Source organism: Carcharhinus amblyrhynchos, chromosome 6 (assembly GCF_965287045.1).
Source record: "Carcharhinus amblyrhynchos chromosome 6, sCarAmb.v2.hapA, whole genome shotgun sequence".
NCBI lineage: Eukaryota > Metazoa > Chordata > Chondrichthyes > Carcharhiniformes > Carcharhinidae > Carcharhinus > Carcharhinus amblyrhynchos.
Window position 1 is genome coordinate 10,969,036 of NC_137329.1, and position 22,902 is coordinate 10,991,937.

Genomic DNA, 22,902 nt, shown 5'->3' on the forward strand with positions numbered 1-22,902 from the left:
TTGTGGGTCACCCCACAGCACATGGAACACAACTATTCAAGAAGGCAGCTCACCACCACTTAAGGGCAACTAGGGATGCGCAATAAATGCTGGCTAGCCAGCGACGCCCATGTCCCACGAATGAATTAAAAAATCCCTGTCACTGACGGTTTGGGTTGCACCAGGATGATTTAGCCCCTTTCCTCATTAGCCTTTGTTGAAACATGGAGAAAAGAGTTAAACTCCAGAGGGGAGGTGAGAGTAATTATCCCTGATATTAAGGCAGCATTTGACCATGTAAGGCATCAAGTAGCCCTGGTAAAATGAGGCAATTGGATTCAGGGGGACGTCCATCTGTTGTTGGAAGTAATACTTGGCACAAAGGAAGATAGTTGTGGTAACTGGAAGTTGATCATCTCAGACCCAGGACACCACTGCATGAGTCCCTCAGAGTAATGTTCTTGGCCCAACCATCTTCAGCTGCTTCATCAATGACCTTCTTTCCATCACAAGGTCAGAAATGGAATGTTCACTGATGATTGCACAATGTCCAGTACTATTTATGACTCAGGTGCTGAAGCAGTCAAAGTCCAAATACAGCAAGACCGGGACAATATCCAGACCTGGGCTAACAATGTGCCAAGTAAGGTTTGTGGCACAGAAGTGCCAGACAATAATACCTCCAACAAGAGAGTATCCAAACATCATCATTGACGTTCAATGGCATTACCATCACTGAATCCCTCGCTATCAACATCCTGGGGGTTACTACTGAATCATAACTGGACTAGTACTGGAAATTCTTTGGCTATAAGAGCAGGTCAAAGACAGGGGATCCTATGGTGAGTACCTTACTTGTTGACTCCTAAATCTTGTCAATCATCTTCAAGGCACAAGCCAGGAGCGTGATGCATGAGTGCAGCTCTAGCAACATTCAAGAAGCTCAACACTACCAAAGGCAAAGCAGCCCATTTGATTGACACAAACATTCAATCCCTGCTCCACCACCAACGAACAGTGGCAGTTGTGGGTGTATCATCTACAAGATGTACTGCTGGAACTCACCAAGATACCTTCCAAATCAATGATTACTAGCATCTAGAAGGATAAGGACAGCAGATACCTGAGAACACCACCACCTCAAAGTTCCACTTCAAGTTAATCACTGTCCTGACTTGGAAATATATTGCCATTCCTTCACTGTCACTGGGTAAAAATCCTGGAATTCCACACCCCCCACCCCCACACACTTAACAACACAGCAGGTATAGGTGCACCACAGGAGCAGCAGTGATTCATGAAGGGAGCTCACCACCACCTTCTCAAGGGCAACTAGGGATGGGCAGTAAACCCTGACCTAACCAGTTTCACTCAAATCCAGTTATTTTGGAGCAATTATTCAGTGAGATAGAATAGTCCCATTGAAAAACTGATGTCTTCTGGCATAGTTGTTGAACTTTATATGAAATTTCCTCAGGGAATTGTAATGTTTGGTTATAATAAATAGTTTATTATTTTACTGGAATCCCTGTGACCCAATACAAAGTGTGATAGGGTGATGTACTATTTTGCATCTTTTTTATTGGTAATTTGGTGGATTTTGTTTTACATTTGTGGGATGATGTGGGTGTAGCTGGCAGAATAAGCACTGTATCGTACATTCCTAATTGCCCTTGAGAAGTTGGTAGTGAGCTGCTGTCTTCAGCCGCTGAAGTTTCGGTGACGTAGTTGCAGCTTCAGGCTTTGATCCAGCGACAGCCAAGGCAGTGTGATGTAGTTCCAAATCAGGATTAATGTTCTCTCTAAGCTGCCTGGATGACCCAGCAACAGCGAAGGAACAAGTGATCTGTTTGTAAATCAGGATTAATGTTCTCTCCGAGCTGCACGGGTGTGCGGTTGCTCAGCAATCACAAGTGTGACGTTCAGGGGACAAACGAGCATGGTTTTGGAAGATGCTGCTAAAGATCTGTCTCCAGCTTGCGACAGTTTTAATTCTTCAATTAAAAGATAAGGCCCGTTGCATGGACAAGATAATGTGTTACCTTCATGTACTGAAAACAACAACTAAATATTGGGAAGGATGAACCAAAACGGTTGTTACTCTATAGGTGGCAGACTCCTCAATTGCAAGGTGTTGAACTCCTTGCCTTGTTAATTATATTTGATTTGGGGTGGCACGGTAGTACAGTGATGAAGACTGCTGTCTCATGGCACCAGGGACCCAGGTTCAGTTCCTGGCTTGGGACACTGTTGGTGTAGAGACTGCACGTTCTCCCCATGTCTGCATGGGTTTCCTCCGGGTGCTCCGGTTTCCTCCCACAGGCTGAAAGACGTGCTGACTAAGTGCATTGGCCATGTCAATTTCACCCTCAGTGTACCTGAACAGGCGCCGGAGAGTGGCGACTAGAGGAATTTCACAGTAACTTCATTACAGTGTTAAATAAACCTTACTTGTGACTAATATAAATAAATAAATGATAGTGGCTGGAAAAACTGGTATATGTGCAAATCCTCAAATTGGCACTAAATGTAAGATTTACAAGTGATGTAGGAATAGAAATACATGATATATTGCACACAAATCTCACTAGGACAAGTTGAGAAGGCAAGCCGCGGGGGGTTACAGATAGTGTGACATGAACCCAAGATCCCGGTTGAGGCCATCGTCATGTGTGCAGATAATAAGGATGTGAAGGCCTTGAAGAAGGTGAAGAAATGATTTATTGGGAAGACTATAGAAATTGTAATTGTGCTTACAATTAGCACTTACGATTACCCGCGCATCTTTTATCAAGCAAGGAATTCACTGGCCAAATCAGAGGCCTGACCGAAAGTCAGGCACATGGTAGGGAAGAGCAATGAGGGCGATCCGAACTGAGTGAACAAACAGATATTTTACTGGAGCATTTTGACCTCACTGGTGAATGATTTCATTTAACATGTAACAGCCTGAGCTGTTTACAGCAGGTGAGGGTACCAACCAAGAGGACGGTGATGAAATTGTGATCTTTTAATAATTTTAAACTTGATCAGAGAAGGATAGGGTGAAATTTGTTGCAGGTGTTCAGAATTGCGCAGGGCTTTGATCACATTGGTAAGGAAAGTGCTTACAGTGCCAGTAGGATCGTGAACAGGGGACATCAATTTAATGCAATTGGCAAAGACATAGAGGTCATCTGAGGAAAAATATTTTTACACAGTGAGCTACGATCTGGAATAGACTGCCCGAATGGGGGCGAATACAGATTTTAATTTTGAAAAGTTAATTTGATACATACATGTGAACTTGGAGTAGGCCACTTGGCCCTTTGAGCCTGCTCTGCCATTCAATAAGATCATGGTTGATCTGATTTTAACCTCAATCCCACACCCCCAATAACCTTTCACCCCCTTGCTTATCAAGAATCTATTTGCTCTGCCTTCAAAATATTCAGACACCATATTCATCACTCACCTGATGAAGGAGCAGTGCTCCAAAAGCTCATGATTCCAAATAAATCTGTTGGACTTTAACCTGATGTTGTGAGACTTTTTACTGCGCCCACTCCATCTCCACCTCTTAAAAATATTCAAAGGCTCTGCTTCCTTCTTTTGAGGAAGAGGGTTCCAAAGAAATTCGACCCTCTGAGGGAAAACAATTCTCAAATTGGCAACCTCTGATTTTAAACAAGGTTCCCTAGCTCTCAATTCTGATGAGTGCTTGTAGGGGAAGTATTTTCGGTGCCACTGAGCTAAACTAATTAGATTGCTCTTTCAAAGAACTAGCATCGGGATAATGGGCTGAACAACCTCCTGTAATGAATCAGGATCTGATTTTGTTGGGTAAACTACAATGCAAGCCTCACCTACACCACCATCACCACCCTCCCATCACAGTGGATTGTGAATTACTGCTTCACCTTGGAGTATTTCTCCCTCCAAGTTAAGCAGCATTTCACTTGAACTTCCTTCAATTTGGTCCAGTGTATTCTTTGCTCACAATACAGTTTCCTCTAGATTGGGGAAACTACAGTAAGAAATCTCACAACACTAGATTCAAGTCCAGCAGGCTTATTTGGAATCATGGGCTTTCGGAGGGCTGCTCCTTCCTCAGGAGAGTTAACCCTCTGATGAAGGAGCAGCGCTCTGAAAGATCGTGATTCCAAATAAACCTGTTGGACTTCAACCTGGTGTTGTGAGACTTCTTACCGTGCCCTCCCCAGCCTAACATCGGCATCTGCACCTCATCAAGGAGACTAAACTCAGACTGGGTGACCACTATGTGGAAGACTTTCTCTCAGTCCACAAGCAAGACCCCGACCTGTCCCTTGCCAGTTTAATTCACCATCTTTGCTCTCATGCCCACATTTCTGTCCTTGACTAATTAGTTTCCAGTGAAGTCCAAAGCAAACTGAAGGAACAGCATCTTATCTTCCAATTAGGCACTCTACAGCCTTCTGGACTTAACATTGAGTTCAATGCCTTCAGACAATAAACTCCTCCATTTTGATATGTAACATGTTCTTGTGTTTTCCTTTCAGAGAGTGCTGACCCTGGTTTTACTATTAGTACATTCTGCTATCTGGCCTATATTAGCACCTGCTCAGTCTTTATCATTACCACCTTCTTTGTCTTGTTCTCATGCTATCTTTGTCAAATCTCTCCTGAAGTCTCACCTCTCTTGCTCCACCCCTTCTCTTCAACAGCATCAAATCCATCACATTTCTACCCCGCTTGAACTCTGAACAAGTCTACTGACTTGAAACATTAACTCTGTTTCTCCACAAATCATAGAATCCTACGGTGGAGAAGGAGGCCATTCAGTCCATCGAGTCTGCACCGACCACAATCTCATCCAGGCCTTATCCCTATAACTCCATGCATTTACCCTAGCTAGCCCTCCTGATACAGAAGGGTAATTTACCATGGCCAATCCACCTAACCCGCACATCTTTAGACTGTGGGAGAAAACTGGAACACCTGAAGGAAACCCACGCAAACACTTGGAGAATGTGCAAACACAGCCAGTGACCCAAGCTGGGAGTCAAACCGGGGTCCCTGGCACTGTGAGGCTGCAGTGCTAACCACTGTGCCACCGTGCTGTCCCAATGTTGCCAGACCTGCTGAGTTTTTTCAACATTTTCTGTTTTCATTTTGGATTTCCAGCATTCACTGTATTTTGCTTTATTGACATATGTGAAGTGGAAAACTCATTTTTTGATAGATATCTATGTATAACTCTGTAATTCAGCGTTGTTAATGAGCTAAACAATGTTTACGGTTAGCTGTACCTAACCTGGCAGTAATCCTGGCTCTTATAGGCTATATGCACTTGTGCATTTCCCAAAGCCTCTCTCCCTTGCTGGGTCAGAAGAAAGCAAGCTCTCTCCAGTCTGTCTGATTGTGCAGGGAAATTGGTGCCCGGTGTCTTACTTTGGAAGTCCAAAGGCTAATTTCTGATTCTTTCATCAGTCAATTGACTTGCTGAGCCACAAGAACTATCACTGTGAATCTTCCTTTTGCTGCTCATCATATGTCGAATGAATGGCGCAAACTGCTCAATGACTTCCATTGTCTGAGGATGTATGTGTCATTGGTAATCCTTTTTGATGGTTACTTCATTTTCCTGGTACAGTATATTGACATTCCTAACCACCCATTTTCAGTATGTGCAGACTTCCTTACTGTCAAATGTGCTGAAACTCTGGAGATTAATCCTTTGCAAACTGAAAGCATGCTTTATACCAGCGTTATTAATAATACTTTCTAGCTCAAATCCCAAACTGTTGTACCATTAGCACTGAACTATAGAAAAGTACCTGTGTAACAATGTGATGGGTTCAAGGGTTTAGAAGGTAGACATCATTGAGCAAGATAGTAGATGAGAAGTACAGATTGATGTAAGGCAGCGCTTTGAGGATATATGGAAGCAAGGAGAGACATTCAGACAGCTGCATGGATAGAGACCATGCTGAAAAGTTCTGAGCATTGCAAAGTTGTCTTTGGAGCAAAGGAAGAGAACTCCAACAGTTGTGTTGTTCTTGTCTGACAGGGTAAATCTAAAATGGATAATGGAGCATTGCGGAGAGAGAAGTGGTATTTAGATGATAACTGCCAGGCCAGTTGAGTACCAGGTGTGTTTGTTATCTTTGCCCTGATTTGAGTTTGTGCAAATTTCACAAGGGGACTGAACGCTGGAAGATTTATGGGCTTCTCAAGTAATCACATACAAGACAAGAGCGAAAACTTGCATTCCAAATGCCCCAAGGTATTTTGGTTTCATTTTAAAAAATGACAGCAAGATGCATAGGACAGACAATAGACAGAGATTGAAGTAACCATTCTAAAGGTAGACAGAAGAGTGAACAGGTTTATGGAGGAAATTCAGATTTTGGAGTTTGAGTAACTGCCAGTAGTGGAATGGTTAAAATCATGGATGTGCAAGACACCAGCACTGGAGAGGGGAAGGGCCACTGATTGTTCTGGGACTGGTCTTATGGACTGGAGGAATTTACATAGATGGGGAAGAGCAAGACGAGCATTTTAAGTTTCAAATTGAGATGTTGCTGTACCAGATGCCAAAATATGTTAATAAGCAGAGGATGTGATAAGTAAACAGGACAGGCAGTACAGCATTGCATAATCTAAGGATATGGTTAATGTGAAATACTTCTACATTACTTCTCTACAAGATGCAATACTTGCTAAAATTTACCAGAGTTACATAGAACATAGAACATAGAACACTACAGCACAAACAGGCCCTTCGGCCCACGAGTTGCGCCGATCACATCAACACCTACCAACCTACAGACCTATCTATAACCCTCAATCTCATTAAACCCCATATACTCATCCAGAAGTCTTTTAAAAGACCCCAGCGAGTTCGCCTCCACCACCACAGAAGGCAGCTGATTCCATTCACTCACCACCCTCTGACTGAAAAACTTACCCCTAACATCACTTCTGAACTTCCCTCCTTGCACCTTAAATCTGTGTCCTCTCGTAGCAACCATTTCAACCCGGGGAAATAGCCTCTGAGAGTCCACCCTATCTATTCCTCTCAACATTTTGTAAACTTCTATCAGGTCGCCTCTCAACCTTCGTCTCTCCAGGGAAAAGAGTCCCAGCTCCCTCAACCTAACTTCATAAGGCATGCCTCCCAGTCCAGGCAACATCCTTGTAAATCTCCTCTGTACCCTCTCAATAGCTTCTACATCTTTCCTATAGTGAGGCGACCAGAGCTGCGCACAATACTCTAAATGAGGCCTGACAAGGGTCTTATAAAGTTGCAGCATTACCTCCCGACTCCTAAACTCAATCCCTCGATTAATGAAGGCCAGTACACCATACGCCTTCTTGACCACCTCCTCCAACTGCGAGGCCGATTTAAGAGTCCTGTGGACCCGGACCCCTAGATCCTTCTGCTCTTCAACACTACTCAGACTTCTGCCCTTGATAGTGTACTCGTTCATCCCGTTGGTTCTGCCAAAATGGACTACACATTTATCCGCGTTGAAGTCCATCTGCCACTTCTCCGCCCAGTCCTGCATCCTATCTATGTCCTGCTGCAACTTTTGCCATCCTTCCAGACCATCCACAACACCACCGACCTTAGTGTCATCAGCGAACTTACTTACCCATCCCTCCACTTCCTCATCCAGGTCATTTATGAAAATGACAAACAACAAGGGTCCCAGAACAGATCCTTGAGGCACTCCGCTGGTGACTGACCTCCATTCAGAAAAAGCCCCATCCACAACCACTCTCTGCCTTCTGCAGGCAAGCCAATTCTGGATCCACAAGGCCAAAGGCCCTTGGATCCCATGCCCTCTCACCTTCTCAAGAAGTCTTGCATGGGGGACCTTATCAAACGCCTTGCTGAAGTCCATGTACACTACGTCCACGGCACTTCCTTCGTCAATGAGTTGTTTACCATGCAGTTGCTTGGCATAGTGGTTAGCACTGATCATGTGTAGTATTGACATGCTGTGCTTGGTTGAAGTCATTAGGTAATGTTTCAGCTTCATTTGAAGCAATTTTTCAATGTGGCATCTCAGCCTTTTGGCTAAAATGCAAATGCGATCAAGCCTTGGAGGAGAAGCTATGCCTACGCCAATCAGCTTGGATCATGTAGATCAAGCCTAAGTCAGGAGGTGAGAGCCCTGTCTTGTCAACTTGGATGGGGAATGTCTCAACTTGTTGAAACTCTGAATTGGACTTGATTTGATTGAATTGGGATAAAAACAATGGTTAGTACTGCTGTCTCACAGTGCTAGAGACCCAGGTTCGATTCCCAGCTTGAGTCACTGTCTGTGTAGAGTCTGCACATTCGCCCTGTGCTCCGGTTTCCTCCCACAGTCTGAGGGATGTTCTGGCTAGGTGCATTGGCCATACTAAATTCTCCCTCAGTGTACTCAAACAGGCGCTGGAGTGTGGCAACTAGGGAATTTTCACTGTAACTTCATTGCAGTGTTAATGTAAGCCTACTTCTGACATTGAAAAACTTAAGTGTAGTGTTGTGATTATATATGCTGAGAATGATCATTTTCAAAGTTTTGTACCCAAGCTATAGAGTGCCTTTCTTGTATATATAATGATTTTTCAGTGTGATCATGTGTTGCCACATCAGCTAAGTGAGTTAAATTGAAAGGGAGACATTAGTGTAGCTGCAGTTTGACAGGCTTGCCACATGAGGGCAATATTTACATTGTGATATTGTGGTTTTCATATCATCAATAATTCACTCTGCATTTTCAAAGCACACGTGAAACAAATATGAAGGAGATGTTTATTAGTGTTCTAAAACAAAGCATTTTAGCAACATGAAAGAAAAAAGTTGTATCCAGTCATATCCCCTGTAAAGTAGTTGGAATTTTTTTTAACCTCTGTATTAACATTACATTTGATCTGCGAAAACATAATCAGTGTTCAGTTATCATGACATGACACTAACCAATAAAGCTGAGATTCCAATCTTCGTCTGAACCTTGTCCTTCGTTACAGGGCTAGTTTGACATTGGACCTATAAAGTCTGCCTACCATCCACATTCCTTAATTTCTTTCGCAGCGTTAACACATAAAAATAAAGACTCTGAAAATACACTTTGATGACACCTTACACATTAACTCACCAGTCTCCGATTTGCATATCTGTTCCTTCAGCAAATGACTGGAGTAGAAGTTGAATCACACAACACTCTGGTTACTCGCTGAATGGGAATGACAGAGCTGGCACTGGATTGGAACACTGTCCATTTATTTTCATACTATTTGGTCTCTATTCCATTGCGCTGGAATTTATAGTGAAACACACTACAAGAACTTTAGGTTTCCATTCGAAGTGTCTGCAATTCAGGAGGTATCTAAATATCCTTGTGAACACACAAAAAAAGCTAACAGATTCAGAGTGATCTCTTGAAAGATTATAAAGCTTTTAAAGATGCAAACGACATGATTCTTAGATCCTGCAAAGTACGGTCATTCAATATACTTGAGATCAGATCTTATAGTAGCAACACTAATTAAATCATAGAATATAAAAGCACAGAAATGGGCCATGTGGCTGGTTCTTCCATGAGCCACTGATTCTAATCTCTTTACCCCCAGACATGTTTTAATATTTTTCAAGCAACTAATTGTCTTTCAAAGGATTTATGGATTGCTTAAAGAAGTTTGTTGCGGTAAAGGCATTGGCAATCCTAACTTGCCTCCATCTGACTATTTTTGCAAACTCCCTTTCAATTATTTTTGTCACAAATTTGTGTCCCCTTACATCTTGTTGGCTAGTGGAAATAATCTATTACTATTTAATCCATTAGCAACATTTACTTTTATAATCTTCCAGAATGAAGCGCCTGAAACCGTACACAATTTTCCAAAACCACAATTCAATAATACCTTTATGCTTTTCTCAAAGCACGTAAATTTAGGCCTCGAAATAATAAAAATAATCCTCATGTTATTATTTCACTGCATAGATACAACTGAAGTGAGATTAACTTCAATATTTCAGGTAAATTACTTCTTAAAAAAGGAGTCAATTTTTCCATCCTCCAGTCCTTTGGTTTTCTAGTTAGTAAACTTTCGCTTACTTCTAATGCTGGATAATCCCTTCACTATTGAAGGGAGTGCTGCATCATGGAGCTGTTATTACACAATCATTATAAATACCAAGTCAATCTAACGCCAGAAACTTTCAGGCATCAGTTCAGCAAGTCTGGGTGTTTTCCAGTCAACTGTCAAGTAGGCCTCTTTGGCATTATAAATGTAACTATGATTGTCAGTGTTTAGTGCATTACTATTACATACCTTACTGCTTACATTTTACAATACTATTGAACAATACTATTTAAATAGGTTTGCCTTAATGCTTTAGACACCTCTTTTACAAGCAGCATTGCATAGTACTGAGCAAAGTTTAAAATAACACCCAACATCTGACCTTTGAATTGATAGAAAATAATATGGCACAGCTCTGTACAGTTTATTGCAAAGCAGAATATTCTGACTCTTTCAAACAAAAGGCAGCAGATGGGAGATTGCATAGGGGCATTATTTACAATGGAGGCACATGGCAGAGGTCTAAAGCTTAAAAACAAGCCTGCTTGGGTATATAAGAATCTGTTATAGGAACTGAGAGATTATCATTATTAAGATCAGTAAATTAGAACTGTGAGTCATGGCTAAATGTTGGATACGGCTATTTTACATCTTATTGCCTTACAATAAACCCACAACTGGAAATGAAAATTAGCATTTAATTATCTATAATGCCTTTCTGCTTTTACGAATGCATTTGCAACAGGACAGGGCAATACTAAACCTGATGGACTGAATTACATGAAGCATTATATTTTCTCCTGTTCCTGCGTGGTAAAAAGGCCAGTGGGTTGGGGAAGCCTGCTGAGGGGCTGCCTCGTGGCCATTTAAGGGTCAGCCTGAGGCCAAAAGCATTATGGCACTTTGGGCATGTGGTGCTGGATCACTTAGGCATATCTGGAGTCTTGGATACTGAGTTGGAAGAGAAGAGGGTGCGGGGATGGTGCTTGGGTTTGTCACACCTTGGTGGATGGGTTAAAATCTTGAGGGCAGGAACAAACACTCCAATAGCAGGCTCTAGCCACTGCCTGCTAGCAACTGAGCAGGTAAACCTGCCAAGCTGGCTGCTTGACATAGACTTCTCTTGCCTCTGTTAAATTCTTCTTGTGGTGGGATGAAGCCTTTAAGTGGGCATTAACTGCTCTGTGGTGGGGGTGGGGGCAGGTGTGTGTGTACGTGTGTGTGTGTGGAAGGGTGGAGGGCATGATGCAGCTAGATTTAATGAGCTGCTGGCCTTCAAATCTGCCAGTAGGGAAGCATTGAACCCAGCCCAATATGTTAAGTTGCTTAATAATGTGGAACTGGTTTGGAAGCATTCGGTGAGACTCTTTTTTTCCGACACCAGCTGTTCAAATACGTTTGCAATGCTGACTGGTTTATTCTGTTCCGATGGTCTTTAACCTTTCATTTGTGCTAGATGGCGGAAGCAGAAGAAATTCATTCCCTCCTATTTTACCAGTGGTTCACTAGCTGACTTTGTGGCTTCTTTGTGATGTTGGAACTTGTGATAATTGTAGCGACTTCTGTGCCACTGATAACTCTGCTGAAAACTAGTACAAAACATGTCTTAATTTACCACCTTTAAATTATATGAAACAGCATAAAGAGAGGTGCCTGCAGTGAATCTGACATATCTCTCATGTCTATCCATTGTATGTTGGAATATGTCTCAATGGAGCGGGGAATTGGAAAACAAAATCAAAATTAATTGATAATTAGCAGATTTTTGCAGATTTTACTTTCACTTTTATCCTGTTTTGGTTGGACAAAATAAAAATTGACTGTTTAAAAAAAAGACCATATCCCTCGTGTCAAGGAATAAAATCATGTTTTTTTTTATGTGTGAATGTGGCGCCATGAATTGCAACCTGTGGAAAAGTTCCTGGAGCGTTCCTCTTCTCCCTCTCGGTATTCATTCCATCAGTGTTTGAATGTTTTAGATGACTGCACAGTGGTCAAGAGCTATTGCTGCTCAAAATGCACTATAAATACAAAATACTGCCTCAATTAAATTCTGTCTAGCCTGCTTTCTAAAATTAAATATTGAACACTGACCTGCTACAACTTTTAAAAAAGACGTTGCTATCAAATTTAAATATGGTCTTCTACAGTACGAGGAGCAGTGTAGCGTTTGTGATTGAATTGTCAAATTCTAAGTTCACTAGTGTGCAGGGTTAGCAATTTTGTCAAGTTTAGCGAAGGTAGAATACATGTGAAAGTGCTAATTTTATTTCATCTTTAGTTTCTTGTTGCTTATTATGCTCTTGCTCACTAAAGCGTAGTTCTAATGCTCAAACAATATTGTATGAGCTTGCTGTGTGCAGTACCTGGCAAGTCTCTCTGATAGGAAGTTTTCCAATCTTGTATTCCTTATACACAGTGGCTGGGAATTCACAGTCGATTATGGATATATTTTTGTAACTATTTACTATCAAACACAATCATTTTTAGTCAGAGAAAAGTATTTTTTTTTGTTTTTTCCATGGTGAAGTTCGATGAATGGCCTACTTATTCCTGTCATTAAACGCTAACTAAAATTTATTTTGCCATTATTTACTTTGTTATTTTGGATCATTTTGAGTAAACAAAACCCTGCTGCCATGCATAGAGGTTATGCCAATCACAAAGCAACTCCAGAATGGACCTTTTAATGTGATTTACTTCCAGAAGCTCTGTGAGATATGTTGAATGTTTTCCAGCACTCACAGTTTTTTTGATTTTTTTTTTATTTTCAGCATCTGCAGTATTTTATTTCTAACCTATTTTGGGATTTGGGTAACAAATGTGGTCTGGGAAGGTGTGAGGTTGGGTCTGGGCAATGCATGTAATCATGTAAATAGATCAAAGGCTTAACCTAATGAAATTGCATTTTTATGTCTTAAATATCAAAGAAACTGCACTTGGTTTCACTTTTGTTACATTGTTGGACAGGGGCTTGAGGAGGGTTTGTAATTATGGTAACCTGTGAAAGGAAAACATTTTATAATTGGATTAGTTACATTCTGCATGATGCAGCTGATGCATGCAATTTAAATGAAATTAAACCTCTGGGGGATAAAGAGATAATGTATTAATAGCTGCCTCTCAGCCAGCAGCACTGATTGTCTTCACTACATTCATGACACCTGCTGCGTAACATTGATTTATTTGGGAATCCAGCTTATTGATGAGGGAAGTACTGACGGCCCTTTATTTTATTGATCAGAAATAGTTGTGCAGTGAATGTTTTGCTGCTTTTTTTTCATGATTATAATTAAACATATATGCATCTTGGTAAGAGTAAGGGAATCCTTCCTCGTTCTTAAATTCAACACATCGCGGACTAGATCAAATGTGTCTTTGCAGGTGCATGTGTTTGAAGCAAGACATTTGATACTCAAAATGACAGTGAATCTGGACACTGATTACAGGCACATAGGGCTTTTTTCTGCTGTTTGATGCAACTATAGGAAATGGAAAAATCAGAGATTTATCAAGCAATAATTCAGTATATGGAATTCTGAAGAGGGGAAATTATTGCAGCTTTTGTTCCTACCATACCCTGGCTTCACAGAATCATAGAATCCTATAGTGCAGAAGGTAGCCATTCGGCCCATCGAGTCTGCGCTGACCACAATCCCACCCAGGTTCTTTCCCCATAACCCCAAGCATATGCCCTAGCTGGACCCCTTGATACTAAGGGGCAATTTAGCAAGGCCAATCCACCTCACCACACATCTTTAGATTGTGGGAGGAAACTGGAGCACCTGAAGGAAATCCACGCAAATAAGGGGAGAATGTGCAAACCCTACACAGGCGGTGACCCACGCTGGGAATCGAACCCAGGCCCCTGGCGGTGTGAGGCAGCAGTGCTAACCACTGCCCCACCGTGCTGCCATAGTTGTGGCTAGTTTTTTATTCTGTAGAAATATATATTTATATTAACAATTGTGGCATTCATTTGAGAATGTTTGTTCAAATAAAGTCTGGTCAGAATATGGGCTATCAAAAAACTTAAAGAGTCAATGGTTAATTGTTCTAATTGGTTGCAAATGCTTCCTTCTGCATTGTTTTTGTTTTCAAAGCAGCATGATGTTTGGAGAAATAGGAATGATTCTGTAGTGCACAGAATTTTACGAAATTACTAGTGAATTGAGGAAAGGAGAAGAAATCCAATCAAAGTATTATGGTAATGTTAAAACTGTGAGACAGCCTGAGATAATCAAATTGTGCCAAGCATCAAGTTTATCTCCTTGGCAGTCAACTGAGTTTAGAATGCTCAGAGCTGGGAGATAGTCCAAACTCAAATGCTATAATCATATGGATGAAAGAACAGAGGTGATGTAGTTTCGTCTCCTCAGCAATTTGTAAATACTCACACCCCTATAGAACAATTTTCAGAACACTTGTCCTTACTGTTTGTTATATTGTTGTTTGTTCAACACCAATGCTGTGTTTAATGCTTGCCCACTCGAAAGCAAGAATATAGGAAAAAGCAGGATGTGTGAGAGACAAGCAACATGGAGAACATCTGTAATCAAAATAGGCACTACTACAATGTTAGTAGCTTCCAATCACAGAATTTTCTCAAGGTTTTCTTAATTGGAACATGGCCTCACTTGTTTGGGAGTATTGTTATCGCAATCACTTCTTCTAAAGTCTACTTACAGCACTGCCATTACATTTTGCCTCAATCCAGTAATAGGCTGCAGTATTTTTCTAGCCCATTTTTGGATTCACTAGGACTTGTACAAAAATCCCAAAGATCTTAGAATGATTGAATTAGATTACAATTGATCAGTTTGGTTTGAAAAGGCTGAAGTAGCTATTTTTTTGGCATATTGGATCACTACTCAAATGATAGAGTGGCCACAGATGCATAGCAAATGCTGTGAAATCACTTTGTTCCCCAGTTACCGCCATTTTTACTTGCACTCTCTCGTCTGCCTCTGTAATGGGCAGCCACCACAAGATAACTATCGGGGCTCAGGTCTTTGATAGTCCTGGACTTGTTAGGGACTGGAGATGTCTTGCCATCCACTCTGGAGATCTGCAGCATCCGGCACGGGTCATGTTTCAGCAGGTAGCCTTCAAATGTCTCCCATCCCCCTCCGACACGCACCATCACATGTTTGTTGTGCAGCATCTGCAATGCAGAATACTTGTTTTAACAAAATCAATGGAAGGCTATAGAATGGGATGTACAACAGAAGATAATTCAATAAAGATTAAAACGCTATGACTAATTTCTATTTAGATGTGGAAGAATGATAGGCAAATATAATGAGCATATATTAAGCATAAAAACACAAATATCCTAGCTAATTTTGCCTGAGCAATCAACAATATGGTGACGCTTTGACATTTTATGGTCAGCTGCTGTTTATACTCACAGCTGTATTCATCAATATCATATTACAATCCCAATCAGTCATGCCAATGTACCTATTATGATGGAGGTAAAGCAGAATGAACAGCCAACACCAGTCCTCAAATACAAGAAATGTTTAATTTCTATCAGTGTTCTATTCAATTAAACCTGTTCAAGATCGCTACAAAACAATTTTTACCTTGTTCAAATGAGGATTTTTTTTTTAAATTCCACACAATTTAGCCACTCAAAACAAGATGAAATAGCAGAATTTGAATGTTGCTTACTGCTGTGAAATACCCAGTATTCAGCATTCCTTAGATTATTTAAATTTCTGTTTACTTTATTTCACTGTGTAATAAGAAGCTTTTGGGAACCCAATGGATTTCCTCCAAATATCATATATTTTACCAGAGACAGCTATAGAAACAAAAAGAAGAGTCTTGAATACTATTTCTTGCTACATTGTGGGAAGACCTGATATTTGTCTTAAATTATCCATGTATACATATTTATCATCTGATCCATTAAACCTACAAGACAGAATAACACATTTTTTAAAAAGTTAAAGTTTATACGTGCAAGCTAAAATTCTTATCTTTAAACTAAAATTTGGGAAGATTTAAAAATAGTCAAAGTTTGTGCATTCAGAAATTTTGATTTCAGACTGTAATGAGAGTCCGAAATGGACTTTCAACACACATATTCCACAGTTAATTCATCTTTAAGCTGATCAAATGATTTGTCTATATATTCTAGCACAGCATCTGCAATATTTATCATCTCTGGATCGTAATTCGACTATCTCTGAGGTGACTAATAATGGACCGCTGCTCCACTTGATCTTGGCAATTTAACTTGAGCTGTTAACCAAACGCACTTGCTTTAATATTGTCATTTCCAAATTAACCTAACGCAATGATATGAATGGGGAAACAATCAGACCAGTTTCCTGATGTGACTTTATGATGACAATACAGGGTTTGAATGTACCATAAGCTAAGTTGATACTTCATGTGTAAGGAAAGGAATAAATCAAGCTGTGGAAAAAAAACAGCAGTTCCATTTAAAAGAAACAAGGAAGAACCGGAATGTATTGAAACTCGATTTTCAAAGCTTAACACCCCAGAGTGAGTATTTGAGCATAAAAAAAGATTGGTGGATCAGAGTGACTGGAATATCCTCCGTAAACCCATTAAGATTTATGTCACTTGTTTTGATTATGAATTGGTTTAGAGGCCATTAGCATCAGAAAATTGATGCACACAGCTATTGTAAATTGTTATCAGATACTCTATGGAAAGATTCAGCTGTCAATGGGTCACAAATTTATATCTCTGGCACTTGCTACAAATTATTGTATTTGGGTTACTTTCAGAGGAAAATGCTGTTGTCAGAATTTTAATTACGCAAAAGAGCATTAATCTCTCTGTAATGTGTACTTAACTGCTGTGGCTATATAAATATTGACTAATTTTCCTAAAATGGTTAATATAAATCAACTAATGGGCTAATCCTAATCAGTGAAAGGATTTTTCTTTAAGGTGGAAGGTTAATTCAGTATTGCAAGAGTTCTGAAAAATAATGAGGGGTAGTTTGATGAGCTATATTTTGTGTTTTCATATGTAGGTAAAATAAATCAAGGCCACTTATTTATGAATTTCAACAAATTACAAAGTTGTGAAATTCAATCCCTCAATACCAGAGCAAAATCTTGTGAGAACACTGAAAATTATAAAATATTCTATTTTTGAAAGGAATAGATATCTTTAAGAGGGCTTTTTCTCCTGGTAAAAGCACCTTTCAATTTTTTATGGACAAAGTGCATGCTTGGATTGGAGCTAAAAAACATGAAATTTGCTGGAAGTAATTTATTTATGATCATTTTATATGCACACAATGTTTCTGTTGCAGAGGTCTTCATGGCCACACCGGCAACCTATGCTCACTGGGTGAAGAAATCTACGACAAATAACAGACGTTCTAAAATTCCCAATAGTGTTTCATTAGCTCATGCAAACTCTTGCTTTTCCCTCTTATCTTCCTCTATCCCCATAATTTCACAATTCCATGTCTCCTATCTGTGAGCTAATTCCTGAAACCTCCAAGTTCTATATTGATACTTATTCTGACTCCCCCTTGTCTCCTGCTGAGCCCTTATGATCTCTTCATTTTGTCCTGGTAATTGCTGTGTTCTTTCTCCAATTCTTTGCTCTGTCACTGTTTTGCCGTTTCTTGGCCAGATAATAATTGTGAATTGTTGCTGTTAGCATAATGATTATTCTATTTTATCTGCCAGTAAAACACATTTTCAGCAGAATCATTTGCATTTCTTCTTGACATCAGCTATACCCCATTTGAAATAATCTGTGAATTTTGCTATTACTTATTTCTGAATGCAGGTTATTTGGGCGGGATTTTATGGCCTAGCTCAAGTGAGACCAGAAATTCCCGCCTGTGGTCAACGGACATTTCTGTTATCCGACCCTTGCCCGCTCCGATTCCGTGGCAGGCGGGGTAGTAGAACTCGAGTGTTTATGTCGTCATCATCTAGCTGTAGTCCCAAAGGACAGTAGGCATCTTTCTCTATTAGATAGAGAAAATTTTTGGCAACATGAGGGGTGCCAATTCACAAGTGCAAGGCAAGGCCTCTTTGAAATACCACAGTCGGTAGAGGATTGAACCAGCTTCATTGGTGTCATTCTGCATTACACTCTAGCCATCTGGCCAACTGAGCATGTGTAGGTGTATATCATCCGGGCTTGGGATATTATCATTTTATCAACTGCTTTTTCCCTTTCGATCTTTTTGAGATCATTTACTTGTCAAGTTTCATTGTCTTTAGTAAAAACATCAAAAGTTCTACTCCTTTCTGTAACCGGCTATGATTCTGTCTGGAATCTTCCAGCCATTTATGCTCCGCTGCTGCTGCAAGTGAAGACACAGAATTTGGTGCTCAGCCAAATCTCAGTTCGCTGCAACAGGACCATAGAATCCCACTGGCGTGAATGGCCAGAAAATTCCAGCCTCTGTGTTTCCAGGATGCAACATGATGTTTTCCTTGTTGAACTTCTTACATATTAAGAGGGTCCTCTGTATAGAATGAAGATTCAATCCCCTTTACCCTTCACTTCTTCTTCCTGCCAATTTATTTGATGTAATCAAAATCACCCATAATATTTTCTTTCTATCCGCCAATCACCACATATATATTTGCATACAAATTTCTTCCTCCACTATTTGGTCTGTAGTACGCCTCTATTATGGTGATGAATCCCTTCCTAGCTGTTAATGCAATCCATATGGATTCCATTTTACTGCTAATCACATCTTTTTTTCCCTATTGCCCGATGTTTCTTTTAACTAGTAAAATACTCCATCCCTCCTTCCCTGTCTTTCTCAAATGTGATTTATGTAGCGTTATTTAGTTATCAGTCTGCCTCTCTGTGTAAATGTGACTCAATCATCTGTACTATATCAGAATTCTCTCTACAAATAATTGCCTGCAGTTCATTTTGTTCTGAATAGTATGTACATTGTTGTATTAATGGTCCTTACTTCTTCTCTCTGGTTTTGGTTATTTTAGATTTATGCTCTTATGACTTCATCCAATCTATGAACATTCATGGTATCCACATTTCTTTTAATTTCCTTCTACTCACCTTTCCTGATTCTATTATTGTTAGGTTTCTGTCAATCCCATGTCTGCTCCACCTTTGGCTCATAGCTGCAAGCAATTTCAAAAGCAGCTAGTGTTCTCAGTTCCTCCTTTCTGTTCACATTGCAGTTAGGAAAAATTGGATGGGGGGGGAGGGAGCGGGGCTGGTGGGGCAGTTGGTCGTGGTAATTCAGATGCATTCAGCCAATGAAGGGGAAGATAAACATTGCATGCTGTGCAAAAACCATTAACTGTCAATCAAGGTCTTGTTAGACTGCACTATGAAATTGAATGAAAGCGAAGTTTTTCAAAGGAAAGCAAAGGACTTCAAAGGAAAGCAAGTGGCTTCGAAGTATTTCCGAGCAGTTGTGCTTTCTAGGAAGGCTCTGACTAGCAATAAATGCCCTGTTAAAAAAAGGGGCTCAGTAAGCAGCTGCAGAGAAGGGATCCCCCAGTCAATGTAACTTCTCCTGTCAGAGGATTTGGAAAGGGTCTTCCCACATCTGCAGCTTCTGCCACAGAGAAAGGGGAATCCTCTCTGCTGAATAGAGTGCTACTATGATGTGGAAATCTATCACGTGTCCAGGGGTCATGGAGATTAAAATGACCAACCGCCTTCAAAGTTTTCACAGTCCACAGACCAGTATGGAGAGGTGCCTGAAACCACCATGCCAAGATTGATGTTCAGGTTTCCTAAGGCTGGAAGGAGCAATGTACCACTAGGCTTCCAACCCAGGGGGAGTGCAGAGGTCAAATCCTTGCCCCAGTTCAATCCCACTCAAGCCCCAGAACCCTTGGCATACCTTCCGCTGCAGCCTGGCAATGTCAGAGGGGCTCATGGGCACTGCACTTACCTCCTTTATGCCTCTTGGAGTTTAGTGCACCAGGTCCATGACGCTCATGAACAGCACCAAAGCCCACCTGACGCAGATCCTGCGGGTGAATAGTAGGAGAGCTTTGAATCAGGTGTCAAGCCCACAAATTACGTTAAACTGAGCGGTATGGAATAAGCAATGGGTTGTTGCCCTAACTGGGCGTTAAACGCATCGGGACCACTGGGCCAGGTGAATTGTGGCAGGATTGATGCACATCGGCAATCCTGTTTCAGTCCAAAAACCAATTCAGCAGAACTTCAGATTTTCCAAGCGGCGAACGGAGCCCGTGAATTCCCTGCCCTCCTTATTTTTCACTAGAATCTTGGTCCCAGCTTGTCTCAGACGCAGTTTGCCATAATGATACATATCTTCCCCTTCTCAGTTGGAGACAGTGGACCAGTTCTCCAAGTGCAATATGGAGGGTGATATCTTCTTCTGACAGATATGAGTGAATTACCTCTCATGCCAAAAATGTCATCTTAGCAAGTAAAAATGATAGCAATCCAGAACCATGCTTTACAATGGATTCCCTAATCATTAAATTAATCTTGTGGAATTTATTTTTAAAAAATGTTTCTCTTAAAGTAGTCACGAAATCAAAACTTAATGTACCTTCATTTCGTATATTGCCTAATGTAAAAAGCGTATTTATTCGTCACAAGTAAGGCTTACATTAACACTGCATTGAAATTGCTGTGAAATTCTCCTAGTCACCACACTCTGATGCCTGTTTGGGTCAATGCACCTAACCAGCACGTCTTTCGACTGTGGGAGGAAACGCACACAGACAAGGGGAGAATGTGCAGACTTTGCGTAGACAGCGACCCAAGCTGGAATCGAACTTGGGTCCCTGGCGCTGTGAGGCAGCAGTGCTAACCACTGTGCCACCATGCTACTCTTGTGCCACCAGGCCTACCTTCCCAGATTGTGCTTCATACTTGACCAGTCCAGATATAATGGGCAGAACTTTCTCATCCTGCCCGCCACAGGAATTGTAACTGGCATGATATGGACCTTTGCATGGTTTGTTGACCTCAGGTAGGATTTTCTGGTCTTGGGGCGAGCATGGCTGAAAAATCCTGCCCTATAGCTCCATCAACCACTCTGCATACATTAATAAATTCAAAACTGTTTTGCACCCATCAATATGTATTTTTCATTGTTATATTTTTCTGTATCTTAATTCTTAGTGAGGAGACAGCATATCCTTGTTTTGAACCTAGCCATTTTAAAATAATTTGGAAGAAGGCAGAAAATATTGTTTTGTTCGAATACAGAGCTAAGATTTCAAATTAAATAAATTATCAAAAGAAGGCTTGAAGCATTTAAATAAACTGCTCAAATCAAACATGAGCATGTGTGTTTCCAATCTCAAGGGATTTATCGTCATGGAAACAAAAAATGGTCTTGTATATCATTATGAAGATTAACATTACCACAGCGTTGAGGAAACAAATCAAAATTCATTTCTTTAGTTCTGAGTCGTACATTTCACAGGGAACTCAAACTGTGAAAATGGGCTAATAATCAGCTATAAACTGGGATCATTTTAAAAGCACTATAAATATTGCATACTACACAGTACTTAGGAAAATTGGTTAGAATTGGTAAATTTGTAGAATACCATTCTTTTGATTTATCAGTGATCTTTAAGACATAGAAATCTTGCTGTGCTGCAATGTTAGATGATACTAGTGCTGCCATGTTGCCATGGCAATACCTTAAAATGATGCTTGTATTTTACTCCTTACATCCCCAACAGGCCTTGAGAGATGGTGACTCCCCCATCACTTTCCTTGACTGCATGTCCTCCAGCTCAATTTCCCCGCACTAAATTATTTATTGTGATGGCATGAAGCCAGTATTAAAATAAGCTGCTTTATAATACCAGTAATGATAATGACCCAACAAATATTAGTGTGACGGTTTACCACGTGTATTGTGAGTAACAAAAAAGGTCCACATATCTAGCTATAGGGACTTTGGTGTGATAAATGGACCATGCCAAAGGCATATCAATCTGTTTCGATCCAAGAACATTTTGCAAGCACGTATTTGTCTTCACCTTGTTCACAAGGTTAGCAGCTGAAAATTCTTAGTGATGTGGTTTTTAATCAGTAGCCTGCTTAATATTTCATAGCTGAACTGTAAAGGAGCACAATTTCAGCAACTGTTTGCACTGGTATAGCAATTTAACATGGCAAATGCAAGGCACTTCACATGCAGTATAAATCTTTTTACCTCTGCAGAAATTTAGTTTGTGAGCTAAATAATATGAGGCCTTGTGTACCCCAGGATCACTTGTACCATAAGAGATTTATTGTTTTATTTCAAATTATTGCATGGCAGTAACCTGTATGGTATAAATAAAATAATCAACCTAAAAACAATAGTTTTTTTTTGAAACAAAACCTTTGACATCGAGAAGCTTGCATTAGGAGAACTGTTCTTTTTTTTACATTTGGTAATTACTTTCTCTCCATTCCCTACATCTTATCTGTCATTCTGTTAATTATTTCATGGATCTACACTAATATCCTTGGGTGTCAAAGGCCCAGGATTAATACTTGGAGCATGATGTCATAGGCTGCAGTTAGTGAAAATATGTTGTGACTAGAAAGATTTATCAATTTTCAATGATGCCCTTGTGAAACCAAGAAAAAAACCTGAAACTAAATTCATCAGAATATATAGCAACTTTAAAACTAAGATTTATGGTCATAATTGTGCATATGAAAGCTTCAGTGTGATCCATTGTGACACAACACAGCATGCAGCGCTTGTGAAGTACTTCTCATCAATAGATATGGAGGCATTGCTACAGAAAATCTCACCTAATTGACTACCACTCTTGTTTTATTATTTTTAGTTTCCATTCTGTAACTTTCAAACTGTTTCAGGCTTAATATTTGTGATTTTTTTCTATGCCCTTCAAATCCCCTTCCCAAGAGCACTGGGGT

The 22,902-nt window shown here is 40.3% G+C and overlaps 1 protein-coding gene across 6 annotated transcripts in view; it reads right to left on the reverse strand.

Moving 5' to 3' along the window:
• Nucleotides 1-8,732: 8,732 nt before the first annotated feature.
• gas2a (growth arrest-specific 2a) overlaps nucleotides 8,733-22,902 on the reverse strand; it is a 161,063-nt gene continuing 146,893 nt past the window's right edge. For all 6 annotated transcript variants that reach the window (XM_080189894.1, XM_080189893.1, XM_080189892.1 and 3 more), the window contains one exon: nucleotides 8,733-15,184. In XM_080189894.1, the coding sequence (XP_080046020.1) occupies nucleotides 14,936-15,184 (249 nt within the window). In that variant the 3' untranslated portion in view covers nucleotides 8,733-14,935. The remainder of the gene's footprint in view (nucleotides 15,185-22,902) is intronic.